General features: G+C 35.6%; 1 protein-coding gene across 1 annotated transcript; it reads left to right on the forward strand.

The window, feature by feature from the left end:
* Positions 1 to 675: 675 nt before the first annotated feature.
* LOC101424559 (olfactory receptor 14J1-like) lies at positions 676 to 11,999 on the forward strand. The gene is given in 3 exon segments (XM_058285072.2): positions 676 to 742; positions 11,063 to 11,419; positions 11,422 to 11,999. Coding segments are annotated over 3 exon segments (1,002 nt in total).
* Positions 12,000 to 16,672: the final 4,673 nt, after the last annotated feature.

Raw genomic sequence — 16,672 nt, forward strand, 5'->3', positions numbered from 1 at the left:
AATTCAATTATGTTAGGTGAAGGTATGACTGCTCTCATTTTTATTTAGAGATTAAGTAAGGTTCAAGGAGTCCTGTATGTGCCAGGCTGATAAAGGGTGGACTGTGATTGTTAAGTTCATGGGTCAATTTGGCTTGTTTATGGTGCCCAGTTGTTGAGTCAAACAATCAATGTCCTGATTGTGAGTGTGAGGATACTTCATGGATTTAAGGTATTAGTTAATTGATTGTATCTGTGGCTGATTACACATACAATTAGCAAAGGATATTGCCTTCAGCAATAAGAGAAGTCTCATCCAATCTGTTGAAGACCTTGGAGGGAGAAGTGAGTAGCCATAAAGAAGAGTATCTACCTCTCCTTTGTCCAGTCATCTTCTCCGAGGAATTCATCAAAACCTTCATCAGGCTGCCCACTGGAATTCAGATTGTCAATCCCCATTCTTCAGTGAGCCATTTTCTATAATAAATAAGATTAAATCAATCAGTCAATAAATCCTGCTTGTTCTGATTCTCTGGAAAATCCTAACATACAGGTTTCCTTAAGGTGTGGGGATAATTTTGTTTTTTGTGTGTTTTATTTATCTATTTATTTTAATATGCTTTTTTATGACGCAGTGTGGGCTCGCCCGGAGGGCCGCTGCAGGGGCGGTGTGGGCTCGGGCGGAGGGCTGCAACACATGGAGGGGCCTTCTGAGAAGGCGCTCTGGGGCCAGCAAGGTGCGGAGGACGTGCGGAGGACGTGCGGTAGGAAGAAGACTACCGAGGAGACCAGGATCTGTGTGCAAGTCTGATTTATTCAGGAAGTACTGCGGTTAATATAGGGCGAAGACGGGGGAGGGGCAGGAGGCATGGCCGGGGGGCGGCAGACGGCTGATAGGTTCGTGCAGGGGTGCATCACTGGTTGCGGGCAGAAGACGGGGTAGCCAGGGTTCTCAGCGGCAGCGAGGCGGGGCTGTCATGGCACCGCGGTGGCCCTCGGGGGAGAGGCGGGGTTAGGCCACCGAGGGGGAAGCGGGTGCAGCTGGGCAGAGGAGCGGGCAGTACGCCCGAACCCCAAGCGGAGGGCCTTAACGCCCGTTCCCGCCACCCGGGTCCGACTCGCACCGGCGCCTGGAGACGAGCCGACCCTTGCTGTCGCCGCGCTCTCACACGGTGCCACCCTACATTTTTATTTTTTAAATATACTTAGATTACATAAATGTTAAATAAAAAATATGGAGCATTCCAATATGCCCTACTCTCTCTTCCTCACATATTTTTCCACATTAACAACAACCTTCATTGTTAATACAGTTTTTAATATTTGATTGCAAACTATTTAAAAGATGCCAGTAAATATGAATAATGCTTATTTTCCTTACACCACTAGAGGCTCATTTTCCCCTTCATTTTCCCCAAATGCACCCACTGCATATTTCCCAGAAGGCCATGCTTCTCCTTTCTCATCTAAAACTTTGCTATCTATTTTGAAATTGCACTCCAAAGTTGTTTCAACAATTTACACCTTCACCACCTTTGCAGAAGGCACTTCATAGCTTTACCATCTTTGCTTGGTATTGCTCTGACAATACTTGTAGGTATAAAATACAATGTGTTTCATATTTATTTGTGTGTTTATTTTCATTTCAGCCTATTCATGAACTTGCGGTCATTTTCATTTCAGTCATTTTCTTTTTCTTTAGAATTGTAGGAATTATTTGTATCTTTAGCCTACTAAACCTTGTCACTTAACACAATGGCACATATTCTTGAGCATTCTGTAGCTTGACTTCTACTCAATTTATGGTTTCTTCTGAAGTGCACATGTATACTAATTTTAGTTTGTTGGAGATATTAAAATTAGACATTTATTTATGGCTAATTCTTGTTATGTCTTTTATTACAAACTTTTTCCTACACAATCCCAAAGTCATAAAGATAGTCACTAATAGCTACCTTTTAAATTTGTAAAATTTTGACTTTAATACTTAAAACTTCATTCTATCTGAAACAGATTTTTGAATTAGAAGTCAGGAAGACTGCAATCTATTTATCTTTCTTTTCTTGATATGGGTAACTAATTGTCCTTGTACTGTTTACTGCTTGGTGATGTCCATCTATGTGAGAACCTCTTCTGGACCCTCTGTTCTCCTCCACTGCTCTATCTAAACCTGTGCTATCACAACAGTGTCCTAATTATGTAGATGACAGAACTGCATTCCATCTATATACCATCAAAGGAAATAAAATTAAAGAAGACATTTTTCCCACAACCATTATCATGGTGAATGCCCTTAATTACTTAGTTCTTCTTTAAAGCCTTTCAGTAAAGTTTTGTATTCCCTGTAAAGTTGTTTTTATGCTTCATTAGATTTGTGTCTAGAAATTTTTATTTGAGTAGTTATTAAAACTACATTAAAATACATTTCTCATTATATATATATTTTTTCTGGCATATTACATTAAATTTAATCTTTGACCCAAGAAATGTACTAAATTTTCTCATTTTTGTAATGTTGTTCATGTACATTCTTTGAGTAATTCTATGTAGGAAAATTTATTTTCTATTATTAAAGAAACTTCTTTTCTTCCATTCAGATCCCTATAGCTCTGCTTTATTTTCTTTGCCTTGGTGCACTGGCTAAAACCACCAGATAGTGTTGAATAGAAGTATGACACTCACAGTCCTGTCTTGATCTCACTGAATACATATTTTCCACTAGTTTTTAGTAAAACATCTGTTTCAGTTGTCTAGTTTCATAATAAGCCATGCAAAACTCAGTGAATTAACACAACAATACTTATTTATTTTTCATAGCTTGGTAGAACTAAATTGGCTCTGCTCCAAGCAAGTTAGTGTAAGCATTTAGTTCAAAGTTCAGATGGAGCTGTTGGGTCTTGGTTCTCCAAAGAATCCCAGTTCTTATTTTTGCTTGGCTTGGTTGGTCAGATCCCAAAGATAATTCAAAGAACAAATGTTTCCAGAAATAGGCCCCATGTGCAAATAATATTAAACCTTTGCTTGCACCTATCACATTAATTTAACTTGTCACATGGCCAAGCCCATAGTCATTCTACCATAGACATAATGATTGGAAGGCATGATTATTTTGGAGGTCACCAAAGCAGTAGTCTGCCTCAAACCTTTACCCACTTAAGAAATGCTGTCTATTTCACTTTTGATAAGTTTTTCATTATATTGGATGTTGACTTGCACACAATTTTTTTTATGTCATTAACAACTCAGATATTTTTTATTCTTTTGTTCATCAACCACTCAATTTTATTTGTTTGAACTCCAAGGGAAAATCTGGAAGTGAGAAACTATGCAAATTTGCATCCTCATAATCTATTGTGGGAGAGAAGCCATTAACATTAAACGTGGAAACACGCTCTTTTAGATTTGACAGAAGAAAGCAGAGCAAGTGAGACAGGGCAGGAAGTGGGTCATCTGATACAGTAAGCCTTTATTAATAACACCATATATTAAAGAAACTTAAAGGAAAGGAGTGGCCAAGTGGACATTTGGGGAAGAATATCCCTAGCAGAGGAAACAGAAGGTGCAAAGTCCAGCAGTGGAAGCATTCTTGCAATGCAGAAGTCAGAAATCCATCATGTTCTTTAATTCTTCAGTTAATAAAGCCTATAAAGTATTTTTTCAAATATCTTGGCATAGAGTTATATATTTTATTCTTTTATTAGCTTATTTTTCACAATTATCTGGGATTTTAGTCCCTTTTCATTAATTAATTTCATTAATTAATTCATTATTAATTGGTGCATTGTAAGATTTATTCTTAGAATATTTTGTCAGAAATTTGACATTTTGATGATATTTTATAAAAAAGGTTTAATCCCCTATATCACACATAGGAGTTCATGTCAATAACTTCTGCTACTACATGTATTTCAGAATCATGTTTCACTCAGTTTGAGATTTTCTGATGTTATCTTTAATTTTAAGTTAGATACTCATTTTATCAGCTGTGTGATACCTATAGCATCTCTTACCTGACCATGAACTGTTCTCCCCCTTGCCCAGACCTATCCCCTGCCCCCTGCCCCTCAGTCATCCCTCCACATAACTCCTTGGAAGCACGACCAGCTTCAGGCACTGTAACCTTGAACGCTGCCTGCCCAGGTACATCTTGTTTTGAGAAAGGAGCACATACCCAGATATTTTTCTTAAACTTGCCTCTGGTTTTCAGCCACCTTTGTCTCCCAGCCCTACATAATCTAAGGAGGTTGTCATAGGTGTGGTCATATCAAGTGAGTTTCTTATCATCATCTCATAATCTGTAACAGGTCTCACTGTCTATTGCCAGGGAGAGCCAGCTCTCTGGAGATCAGATCACCTATAATGTGCAAGGGCTGAGCACCCTGGCACTTAGTGCCTCTCTTTGCAGAATTCACTAGGCCCCATTGTGGGGCAGTTTGGGCAGTCCTGGCAGGATCGCCCCCTACTTCTTCTTTTGGGGTGAGTCCTGCTGCTTGTTCAGTGTGACACAGTATCAATGTTTAGAATAGTTTTTGGGTATGAATAAATAAGAATGTAAATAATCAAATGACTGTTTTGATACTTCTCACACTTTTGACAAATAATACATCATTAAATTTCAAAGTTTTCTGATATTTTCTGATGGCCTCCCATTGCTTACATAATTTACTTTCCCTAAGTATTAGTAAGAATAAACTTTTTTTAAGTATTGACTGGAAATTCATATTTCCTTTTCAGAGAATTTTAAACATTTATAAATTCAGTAATTTTTTTTTATCCCTCCCCCTTGCAGATTGTTTGCTGTCTGTTCTCTGTGTCCATTCATTGTGCACTTTTCTGTGTTTTTACTTGTCTCTCTGTTTGTTGCTGAATAGGCTCAATGCGGTGCTTGCCAGCTGGGTGGTACTCCACGGGGCGTGCAGGCTGGGCGGCACTCTGTGGTGCTTGTAGGCCAGGTGACACTCTGTGGTACCCAGGCTGGCAGCTCTCTGCAGCATGCAGGTGATCCTGCTTTCACAAGGAGCCCCGGGATGCAAACTCAGGGCCTCCCATATAGTAGATGAGAGCCCAACTGATTGAGCTTCAGCTGCTTCCCAAATTTTAAACATTTAAGATTAGTAAGGCTTATCAATAAGTTTTAAAATTGAGTAAATATTTTATATTAAGAATTTCTTGCATTTTGGTGGGGTAAAATTTATTTATCTTTGTTTTTCCAGTCAATACATTTTGCATCCAGAAAAAGGAATCTTTGCCTAAGCCGTGGTCTTGCAGGTAATTTTTTTTTCAGGTAATTTATAGTTTCACATTGCACATTTAGATCTAGACACATCTGAAATTGACTTGAGAACAGCATCGTCTTTTTCATATGCATATTCATGTGTCCCAAAGTAGTTTATTGGAAAGACGATTCTTTCCCCCACTACACTGCAGTGGCAAATTTACCATAATTCTATTGTTGGGATATATGCCAGTCTGATTCTAGATACCTGATTCTGTACCACTGCTCTATGTAATGATCATAGCTTTATTAGTTTGATATCTAGTGGCATAAGTTCTCCAGCTTTGTTTTTCTTCTGGTCATGGTGGTTTTTGGTGCTAGTTGTTTATATAATGATTATAGAAACATCTTGTCAATTTACACAAAAAGAAAAGCTACTAGAATTTTAAAATGAATCACATGGAATGTATTGATCTATTTGGAGAGAATTAACATCTTAACAATATTGTAAGTTTTAATTTATGAAAATGCTATAACTCCCTATTTATATAAGTCTACATTAATTTTGAACAATGTTTTGCAGTATTCAATATAGAGGTTTTGCAAATGTTCAAATAGATGTATGTCTACATATTTAGAGCTTTTGGTGATACTGAAATTTGTATGGTTTTTATAATTTTACTAAATTATCACTATATACTAATTAATTCTAATTATTAGAATATAATTTGCTTTCTGTTTTTATATTCATCCGTGATATCTATTTCCAAATTTTATAACCTGATTTTAGTTTAGTTTTTTTTTTTTTTAACTTTACCATTGAGTAAAGTATCAGTAGGAGTCATTCTTGTCTTATTCCTCAACTCACAGGGGAATAATTTCATGATGTAGATACTCTTTGTCAGAGGAAAAGTTTCCTTCTTATCTGAGAATGATGAGTAAGTTAGTGTTTTCATCATGAATGGACATTGAATTTTATCAAATGTTTTTCTGAATCAATTCTTTATCATTGGGATGATAAAAGTTATTCTCTTTTTTCTATGTCAGATTTTGTTACTGAAATCATATTGGTCTTATAAAAAGAAACAGAAAATGTTAACTTTTAAATTTTATGAAAGATTTTGTGATAAAACTTTAAATAAGACATTAATGATGATGAGATATAACATCTAGGGCTTATTATTTTGTAGTCATAAACTGAGCACGTTTATGAAAAATTCAATCAACAATATTCTCATTTTACAGATGAGAAGTCAAAAGTTAAGAATGATGCAGTACCTAACTGAAGTCACCTCAAAGAGGGTAAAACACAACTAGGATTCAAACCTGATCTATCTGCTTAAATACGATACCATAGGCCTTCTCATATTTAACACAAGATACAACAAATGAAAAATTCCCATGTTGGCAAAACTGGGTAAAAAGTACTGGGAGCAGTAGAGAATTACATAATAATTTAAAAATGAATTAGGAAATATTAAAAACCTGTAAAAAACATATTTACATTATCTAAGCTCAATAATTTTGTTAATTTTACTTTAAAGAAAATTTAAAATGCAGAAAATGTAATGTTTAATCAGTACTCTTGTGATTATTCCCACAAAGATATCAAAAAAGTGGATAAGAGTATTAAGAAATTGTAGAACAAAAATTGTGGACTTACATTAATTTATAAGTGCTTATAAATGTGCAGCAAAGATTTTAATAATAAATTTTAATGACCATGGCCACCTTTTGATATTCTCAGTTACTGTTGCAAGGTTATTTTAGAGATCGTTTAAAAGACGTTCATACAATTATGACTGCTGTTTGATAGGCTTTGCATATTTGAGGTTTCATAGTAGTTCTGAATTTTAAACAAAGTTTAAATAAACACTGTCTTCTGGTTTTCTGGGATGTCTCCATTAGCGATCCATTCATATAAACTTTTTCATAGAAATCTTCTCTTTCCCTTTCAGAAATATTGGATGGCTAGTGAACATGTCTCCAGATATTGCCTCAGGCCAGCAGCCTTAGCACCCTCTGAGAGTTTCTTAGAAATCCAATACCTGCGCAGCACCAGGATCCACTGAACCTGAATTTCTGACTGGGCATGGAGGTTCTAATGATGTAATGGGCCCTCCAGGTGATTCACAGATCTAGTAAAGTCTGAGATGCCTGAGCAAGGGACACCCAAACCCTGTCCTACTAAACTGTTCCTCCTCTGTGAAGTTTCCAAGGCTCCAAGTCCCAGGTGCCATGTGGGCAGAGTAAATGAAATTTAGTTATCATTTAGTTCAGGCTTCCATTAGGAAAGATGTCAAAAGAACTCAATTCTCAGGGGAAACAACACGTTTAAAAAGGTTTGTTTTAGTGTATATGATAAATTCAGCAATTGGTAGTCAGCTTTGACAGTTGGCCATACACCAAGAACCAGCTTTGGTGAGTTTTCTAATTTTGGATAAGGAAAGAGGGATGATTTTATGGAAACTAACAGAACCCTTTAATCTCCAAATTGAGTTTGAAAAAGGATGGTTTTTAAAAAATTCTAACAAGGAAGGAAACTTATTTCCCTAAAAATGAACAGATTAACAAAATCCTTTGGTCGACTTTATATAAAAGCATCTGTGAAACACTTCTTCAAATAATACCTGATATCATGGAAAGAGATATCCTTGGATAGATATGCTTTCTGTGTAATTGTGGCTCTAAAAATACCCAATGTTACTGCTTGCTTTTAATGAATACTGATAGGTTTTAAATGTGAGGAAGTGGTGTTAATTGCAAAGGTCAAATTCTTACTTAAGTACTTTCAGTTTTATTTTTTCTGTGAAATGGAGGTCAAATTCCTTAACTCATTGAAGACAAAAAATGCTTGTGTGAATTAAATAACATATAATTCTAGTATGGTGTCTGTCTCATAAAAATGAGCACACAAAATTGTTCCTTTTTTTACTTCCCTGTCTGCTGATAATTACATGTACAGATTTGGCAAATCAAAATATTTACTGAACCAAAACTAAAATTAAGTTGGACAATAATGCTGTTTTACATCTTATCAGTTCAATAACAAGTCTAAAAAAGAGGACATTGAAAAGGCGACATGTTGCTGGAGGCACATACTTGCTCTCTCATTCCTCCTGCTTTTTAATATCTAGTGAGACTGTTCAAAAGTTGGTAGATTGGGAGTGGTCCAGATACATTAATCTTACATTTCATATGGGCAAAGTGAGAGACAAGAGGCAAATTTGTCAGCTACAATGAAAACTTAAAGTCTTTTAGTTAATTCAATATCCATTTTTTGTACACTTAAATTGAAGACCCCACTAGTCAACAGGACGTAGAAATGGTGTCCTCAAATGCCAGCTTCTTTCTTCACAGAAGAGAAGGGCAGCCAGCAGCTTAAGACTGCGGTGTCAGCAGGAGGGATTGATACCACAAGTTAGAAAAAAACCTAAGAGTCTGTTAATTGATTAACAAATGCTCTCCCAAATGGCTGTAGCTCAATCAGATGAGCTCCCATCTACCATATGGGAGACCCTGGACTCACTTGCCAGGGCCTCCTTGTGAAGGCAGCCAGGCCCGTATGCTGCAGAGCACTGTCTGGCCTGCAAGCACCTTGGAAAGCCAACTAAGAAAGGTGATACAACAAAGAAGGGAGACAAGAGGCAAGAATATGGAAGACTGTGCAGCGAATGGACACAGAAAGCAGACAGCACTCAAAAAGCCACAGGGAGGTGGGGGAGAGATAAAAAATGGTCTCCCAGGTCAATATGGAGTGGAGCAGGTGTGCTGGCCTCATGTTTAGGATTCTCCAGATTATGATTTCTAAGATTTCACAGAATTTAAAATAAAGCCTAAAAAGACACTGATGAAATATAGTTTTCCAACTGTTGTAAAGATCTCACAGAAGAATTGAAAAATGCAGGAATGTGAGGAACTCATGGAGTAACTCAGTAACACTCATATACTGATGCGTATTTTAATAAGGGTAGAACTCTTTTTTCAATTATATATTTTTGGAAATATATCATTCACACATGAACATACATAAACAATAAGTGGATAGTAAAAGTTGTGAAGTTACAAAATGAACATGCATAACACATCACCCTTCCACCAGTACATTTCATTGTTGTGAAATATTTGTTACAAACTATGCAAAAGCATCATCAAAATATTACTGCTAACATGAACTAAATATGAAGAATAAATGCATGGAGTGAAAATGAGGGTAGAACTCCTTTAAAGAAGGGAGAGCATTTGGCCCCATCTACATAGCCCAAACATGGACAAGGAGCTTAAACTTGACTTCTCCCTTCTCTGAAATATCACTCTATACTACTTCACATTCTCTTTTTCAAGTTGCTACTGAGTATTGAATATTTTCCATCCACTTTTAAGAACATTTCAAAACAATCCTCTGTTTTCCTCTTTTGGCAAATACCTTTGCAAGCAGTAAATGGTCAATAAATATCTAATTAATTTAACTGAAATTAAACTATGTGAAGAGAAATTGAATAAAATGAGTTTTGAAATATAAAGTTGGTAGATATAGAAGATACTCCAGGCAATCAGAATAGTCACTGAATCTGAAAGTGACATACAATTTTTTTTTAGTGTTTTACATACTGAATGGACTGGGAGAGAGTGTAAACTGCAATGTAAACTATACTGCATGTGATGTAGCAGACTCCCAAATTGTGTTTATCAAAGGCAATGAATGTACTACACTAATGAAAGAAGTTGATTTGGGAAAAGTGGGGGGTGCGTGGAGTGGGGCATATGGGAACCTCCTATATTTTTTAAAGTCACATTTTGTGTGATCAATGTATCTTTTAAAAATAAATAAAAATATATTTAAAAACCTATATTATAAAAAATATATTTTAAAAACCTATAAGTATGTGTCTTTCCAGTCTGTTGTATATAAATCTACCTTTTTCTTTCTCTAAGTCAAGTATACTGAGATCTAGTTTCTGTAGAAAATGTACCCATTTTAAGTGTAAAGTAAAGTGAATTGTTCTAGATTTTGATCATTTTCCCATTAAGAAAATATTCATTGGAAGGGGAATAACTCTATATTTTTGGTGTTGTGTCCACAATTACAGGGGGCCTCACCCTGTAATGGCAGAATTGTTGGTCAGTAAAGGACATTGGTAACATTCTGTTCAACTAACTAACCCATGTATCAATTCGTAATGCCATACTTCCTCTAAAGGTCATTCCATTTGCAAAACTAGAGCAATGTACCCTTTACAAATGCAACCCATGCAATTTCAGAAATCTCCATCCTAGAGCTGATCAATCCTTTTCTCTTGTTGACTTAAAGGAAAAAGATGGGCTTCATTTGCATAAATGGAATAATATTTTTTGTGGTGCAGATGTTAGGATTATTCTGAAAAGGGCCACTGATTTTTTTTTTTAATTTATTTTTTTATTTTTTATTTTTTATTTTTTTTATCGACTTTGTAGTAATATTACATTAAAAATATATATGTGAGGTCCCATTCAACCCCACCCCCCCACCCCCCCTCTCCCACCCCCAACAACACTCGTTCCCATCATCATGACACATCCATTGGATTTGGTAAGTACATCTTTGGGCACCTCTGCACCTCATAGACAATGGTTCACATCATGGCCCATAGGGCCACTGATTTTGACCACATGTGCACTCAGCCCTAACTACTGGTTTACCAGGGCAGAATGAAAGCTTCACGAGTGCAAGAAACACATCTCTTCATTTTGGGAACCCTAATACCTAGGGGAAAGCTGATCCCTAGCAAGTACCTAATAATGAGTTTCAAAAGGAACAATCATGAATCAATGAATAGAAATTTATGGTGATATCTTTACATTGCATTTCCCATTTTCTTGTTTCTTCCAGGCTCCACCTCCTCATTTTGTATCTGCAAAGTGATTATGGAAAATGTAACCGCAATAAATGGATTCATCCTCATGGTGTTTTCTGATAACCAAGAGCTGCAGGTCATACATACCTTGCTGTTCTTGGGGATGTACCTATTGGCCTTGGCAGGTAACCTCATCATCATCACCATCACCACACTGGGTCAGGGTCTCCAATTCCCAATGTATTATTTCCCAAAGCATCTCTCCCTCCTGGACCTTTCCTTCCTTTCTGTCACGTTCCCTCAGTCGACTGACAGTGCCCTGGAGGGTGATGACTATATTTCCCATGGTCAGTGCATGCTTCAAGTTTTCTTCTTCACCTCCCTAGCCTGGACTGGGTGGCCGTTCTCACCACAATGTCTTATGACCGCTATGCAGCCATCTGCCTCCCACTGCATTATGAGCTCATCATGGATCCTGGTACCTGTCGGGGGACTGTGGCATCTGTAAGGCTGAATGGGGCTGCCTCTGGAATCTTGTACACAGCAGCCACATACTCCATCACATTCTGCAAGGCCAAAATCATCTACCAGTTCTTCTGTGATGTGCCCCCAATGCTGAAGGCCTCCTGCTCCAATTATATTGGAGTGACCAGTGTGATGGCTTTCATTTCTCTGATGGTATTTATTTGCTCCATCTCCATCGTCATCTCCTATATCTACGTCTTCTCTACAGTTCTAAAAGTGCCCTCTGCTGAGGACCTATCCACGGCCTTCTCTACCTGCCTGCCTCACCTTGTTGTCTCATTTTTTCTTGCCACCATTTCCTTTGAGTTCCTAAAACCAACTTCAGATTTTCCATCTGCTTTTGATCTTATGGTATCTATTGTTTATACAGTCTTGTCTGCAACACTCAACCCTATTATCTACAGTCTGAGGAATGAGGTCATGAAGGGAATTTTGAGAAGGTTATAGTTGGGTGGGGAATTCCCTGGGAAGAAAACACTTTCATTCTGTTGTGGATGATTGTTTAATATTATATACAAGGAAATTTTGAAATAATGGAATTCTTTGAATATTTGGTGCTGAGGGAAACAATATAATCTTATAGATTAATCATGCAATAAAATCATTGTTATTATGGAAATTCTTCATCTGACTTCATCTTTTTTGTCATTGAGTCCAAATAATTTTTTCATTTTTTCAAATTGAAAATCCTCTACCCGAGATCTGATCTCTTGAGTGGGATATTCACTGGGGAAAAAAAAGTTTTTTTTCTCTTGAGTGGCTTTCCAATATTATGTACGAGAAACTTTTAAATAATGGAATTTTTGCAATTATGTGGATTTGAGGGAAAGCGATAGCATTTTTTTCCCTGTAGATTAAACAGGCAATGTAATTATTGATACTACATTGGAGTTTTCATATGGCTCTTTCATCAATTTACTCATTGAATACATTTTCTCATTCTCTCAAATTAAGACAAAATTAGTTAACACGGATAATTCTTAAAATAGAGGTCCACTAGTCTCCTTTCCCTCTGTATACTTATAGATATACAGACACATGCAGACACACTGACAAACATAAGCTCACTTTTCCTTGTACTTGGAATAGACAATAATACAGAACTAAAAGATTATAGTTATTCCACAATCCCACTAACCAAAGGATTCAACTATTTTCAATTCAGTTGTTTCAATTTAAATGTCCATTTTAATTCTTATTTTAATACATACAAATTTTGCATATTGGTACAAATATATCATTACTATATACAGCTACATAGTTTTATATATTCAATGGAACAATTCACATTATTCAATGGAATACTTATTATATTACATTTGGTCATTTACCTATTTTATTTAGATGTTTTTTCCAATTTTTCACTCATAAGTAATTATGAAAATTTGAATTTATGCTGTGCATCATTCCACAAATGGTGTTACTGAATCAAATAATATAAAAAATTCAACTCTCTTGAACATATGGCCATACTGCTTTCCAAAAATATTAAATCATTTTATGGGACCGTTAGCAATGTATAGCCATGCCACTTCTCCCACATGTCTCATATGATTTTATTAGTAATGCAAGACATTCAGAGAGAACCTAGTAGGAAGCTGAAATCATATCAGGTGCCAGGAACACAACAGTGGATCAAATAAACACATCATTGGATGAGATGTTTAATTTTCACTATTTTTACAGCAAGAAAATTTTGCCCTTTATAATTCTTCAATTTTGTGATAGCTCAAGGGATTAAAAATATTTGTAATATTTATTTCTCTTTTATGTTATCAATTATAATTATAGACCTATTTATATTTTTTCAATTTTCTAAAAGCTTTATATATATTAAAATTCTATCTTCTAAAATGGCAAAAACATTTTTATTAAAACTTCTTGTGTTTTTCTCAAGCAATATTTTCTAAACAAACCTTATTTCAGTAAGTCAAATATACATTTTTATAGGGGAAGGCAACAAAGCTTAATCAGTCTAGGCTAGCAGGACATAGCCTTAAATTGTTCACATTCAGATCTATTTATTCCTCAATTATTAACACTACTCAATCTACATACAATAACCCATGCATCATATTATTCTCTTTTGTAACACACCAATTATATATTTTGACACAATTTCTGAAATATTTATTTGACCATTATTGTAATAGATTTACTTTATCGCAAAAAGAGCATATCTTTTAAAATTTCTATTCTTATCCTTTCAACTATTTTCATCTGTATTTATATATTTGTACTAGTGAAATACTATAATTATTGTTTATTGAAATAATTTGGGTAGTAGAACAAATATTTCCTCTATAAAGTGTTTTGAACTAATAGCTTAAGCAGTTTTTTTTTTATGATTAAGATTGTTATCACTATGTAAAGAAAATGTACAAAGAATTATGTTGCAGTTTTTGGTAAGATTTAAGTGATATACATTCTTTTATGAGGAATCTTTGAAAGTGAATATCCCAGAAATTTCTCTAAGCTATCAGATCAGAACAACTATTGATGAATATTACCTTAGGAACGTATTGGCATACATTTGAATTAAATTCAGAACTTTTAAAAATGAGACCTAATTGAAAGATCTATTCTATATTAAAGTAAAACAATTTTAGTAGAACTTTATTTCCAGATAAAATAAGAGTGAAAGAAGTTATTTTGTAAAATATGGTCTTGAACAAGTTACAGTAAAAAATAAAAGTATACTCAATTTCTACCTCTTTAAAACAGAGGCTACTTTCTCTTCTGCAGCCTAGGAAACAGTGAAGAGCTATGAAGTATTTTTGTTGCCTCATGTTCATCATTTCCAAAAAATTTTGAATCCTTTCATTCATTCCAATACATTTTGTGTTTGTTTTTTACATCATTAAATCATTCAAATTTTAAAATCTACCTTGGGAAATTTTATGCTTTTTAAAATTGTATAGTTTGTTTTAACCAGTATATACTATAAGTTTTTGTTGTCTGTACCAAACAAAATTTTGCTAATTTTCTTTGTGAAAGTAACTCACTTTTCTCATTAGATATATTCTATGATTTTACATTTAAAGTAGATAGTATATCCTATGGGACAGGTGGATTGAACTGTTTTGCTTGTGGTTGTAGGTACTCCATTTTTGGGGATTTGTGTTGTCCATCATCATCCTTTTGTTAGTTGTCCTGATGAGTCCAGTGAACTGGAAAGTAGGTGCTGCAACTGTTGATTTTAGGGCTCAACTGGCATATGAACAGACTGAAGTTTTAAGTCTCTGGAAGATATATTTAATGGGTGTAGTGCTAATTATAGGTTCAAATAAAAGGGGTGGGATATCTATGTGTAAGGAAATCATAAATGAGTCTAACTGATACATTGGGGAGCATATATTTTAAGATAAGGTCCAGTGACAGGGTGCTAACTTTCTAACATTCTCTTTCTGCCTACAGTGTCTCTATGTCTCTAGAGCCCTCAGGAGCCCCCCTTGTTTTATGCATTGTTTACTGTGGCAGTCAACGAGATCCTCCTGAGGTGTACCTAAGTATAACCTCTAGAATGACCTCCCTTCTCACTTTGAAATCTCTTACATATAAAAATGTATTTATATTTAATAATTTCCCCTTTTGGTCAAGGTCTTTTTCTAAATGCATCTGTAATTGGTGCTTGGTAAAAATCCCTTGGTGCCAGGGAGGCTCAACCCTAGGAATTATGTCCTGCACCTGGGGAAAGGTAGTGAGTTTATATGCTGAGTGTGGCTTAAAAAGAGTCCATATCTGAGCAGCATGATGGCTTTCAGGAGGTAACTCTTAGGCAGTATATAATACTAAGCTAAGTTTCAATTTCACAAGAACAAGGTTCATAAGTACAAAGGTCAATATAAAGGGTCTGGCATATTGGTCTATCCTCTTTCAGTATGCACTGCCCATGTGCTCAGGGGATTCTTTCTGCTCTATTAGAAGATGTGGCAGGACTTCCCAGGATGGGAAATCTATAAAATTTAGGTTATTGTGTGGGTCTCTGCTCACTGAGACAACACCCATAACCATGTGAACATATTCATATGCCATAGAGGCATGCCCAGGTGCATCCCTCTTCAAACATTCACCCATCACTGACACACCACACCAGTGATCCTCCCCTGCAACAGTTATGATTCTTCTGCAACTCAAAATCTCCCCCAAAATAAAGCGAAAAATCAATAGATAAAAACAATAAGAAAATAAGAAAAATAAAAAAATTAAAAATAAAAAAAATTTCATTGTGTTTTTCAGCACCATAAGATCTATCTTTTATGTACAGTGAAAAATTCTCCTGTATGTTCCCCCAGTGTCTTATTTTCTTGCTTTATTTTCAAAGAAGCTTTAGGTTACAGGCTCTTCCATTCACTTGCCTTATGAAACCTAAGGCCCTCTCAATCCAAAACAGAGTGGGTATCACCATTCAGAAATCCTCAAGTTTGAGGAAGAAACATAAGGGTGGAAATAGAAGTATGAATTAAAGTAGACTTATTATTTTAGGAATAGAAGAACTTGTATCTTGGCTAGAATTAGGCAGTGGTCACCAGAGATTCTGAAGGGAGAGAGAGGGAAGAATTGGTGCAGCATGAGACATCTTTTGGACATTGGAATTTTTCTGCATAATATATCAATGAAGGATACAGGCCATTATACATTATGTTAAAACCTATAAAATTGTGTGGTGCAAAATGTAAACTATAGACCATTGTTCGTAGCAATGCTTCAATACATGTTCATCAATTGTAACAAAATGTACCGTACGGGAATGTTGTTAAAGGGGGGAAGGGTGGGAGGAGGAGGGGTGGAGTATATAGCAATCCCCATATATTTTTGATGTTACATATCTGTAATCTAAAGCTTCTTTCAAAATAAAATTTAAGAAAAAGAAAAAAAAGTAGATAATATAGGTTGAACTCATTTCTATTCATGTTAGTATGCACTGCAGCTACCAAGCATAACTGAAGAGCACCTTAAGTTATGGGAATTTCAACATGTCCAATATTAATTCCCAAGAAAGAAAAAATAATTCCCTTTCCCCATCTTCCTTACAGCTTGAATGTGGGCACATGTCCTTGGAGCAACGTTTAGATAGTGCAACCTTAAGTGTCAATTTAAAGAAGAGCAGTGTGAGGAAG

The sequence above is a fragment of the Dasypus novemcinctus genome, chromosome 22 (genome assembly GCF_030445035.2).
Source record: "Dasypus novemcinctus isolate mDasNov1 chromosome 22, mDasNov1.1.hap2, whole genome shotgun sequence".
Classification (NCBI taxonomy): domain Eukaryota; kingdom Metazoa; phylum Chordata; class Mammalia; order Cingulata; family Dasypodidae; genus Dasypus; species Dasypus novemcinctus.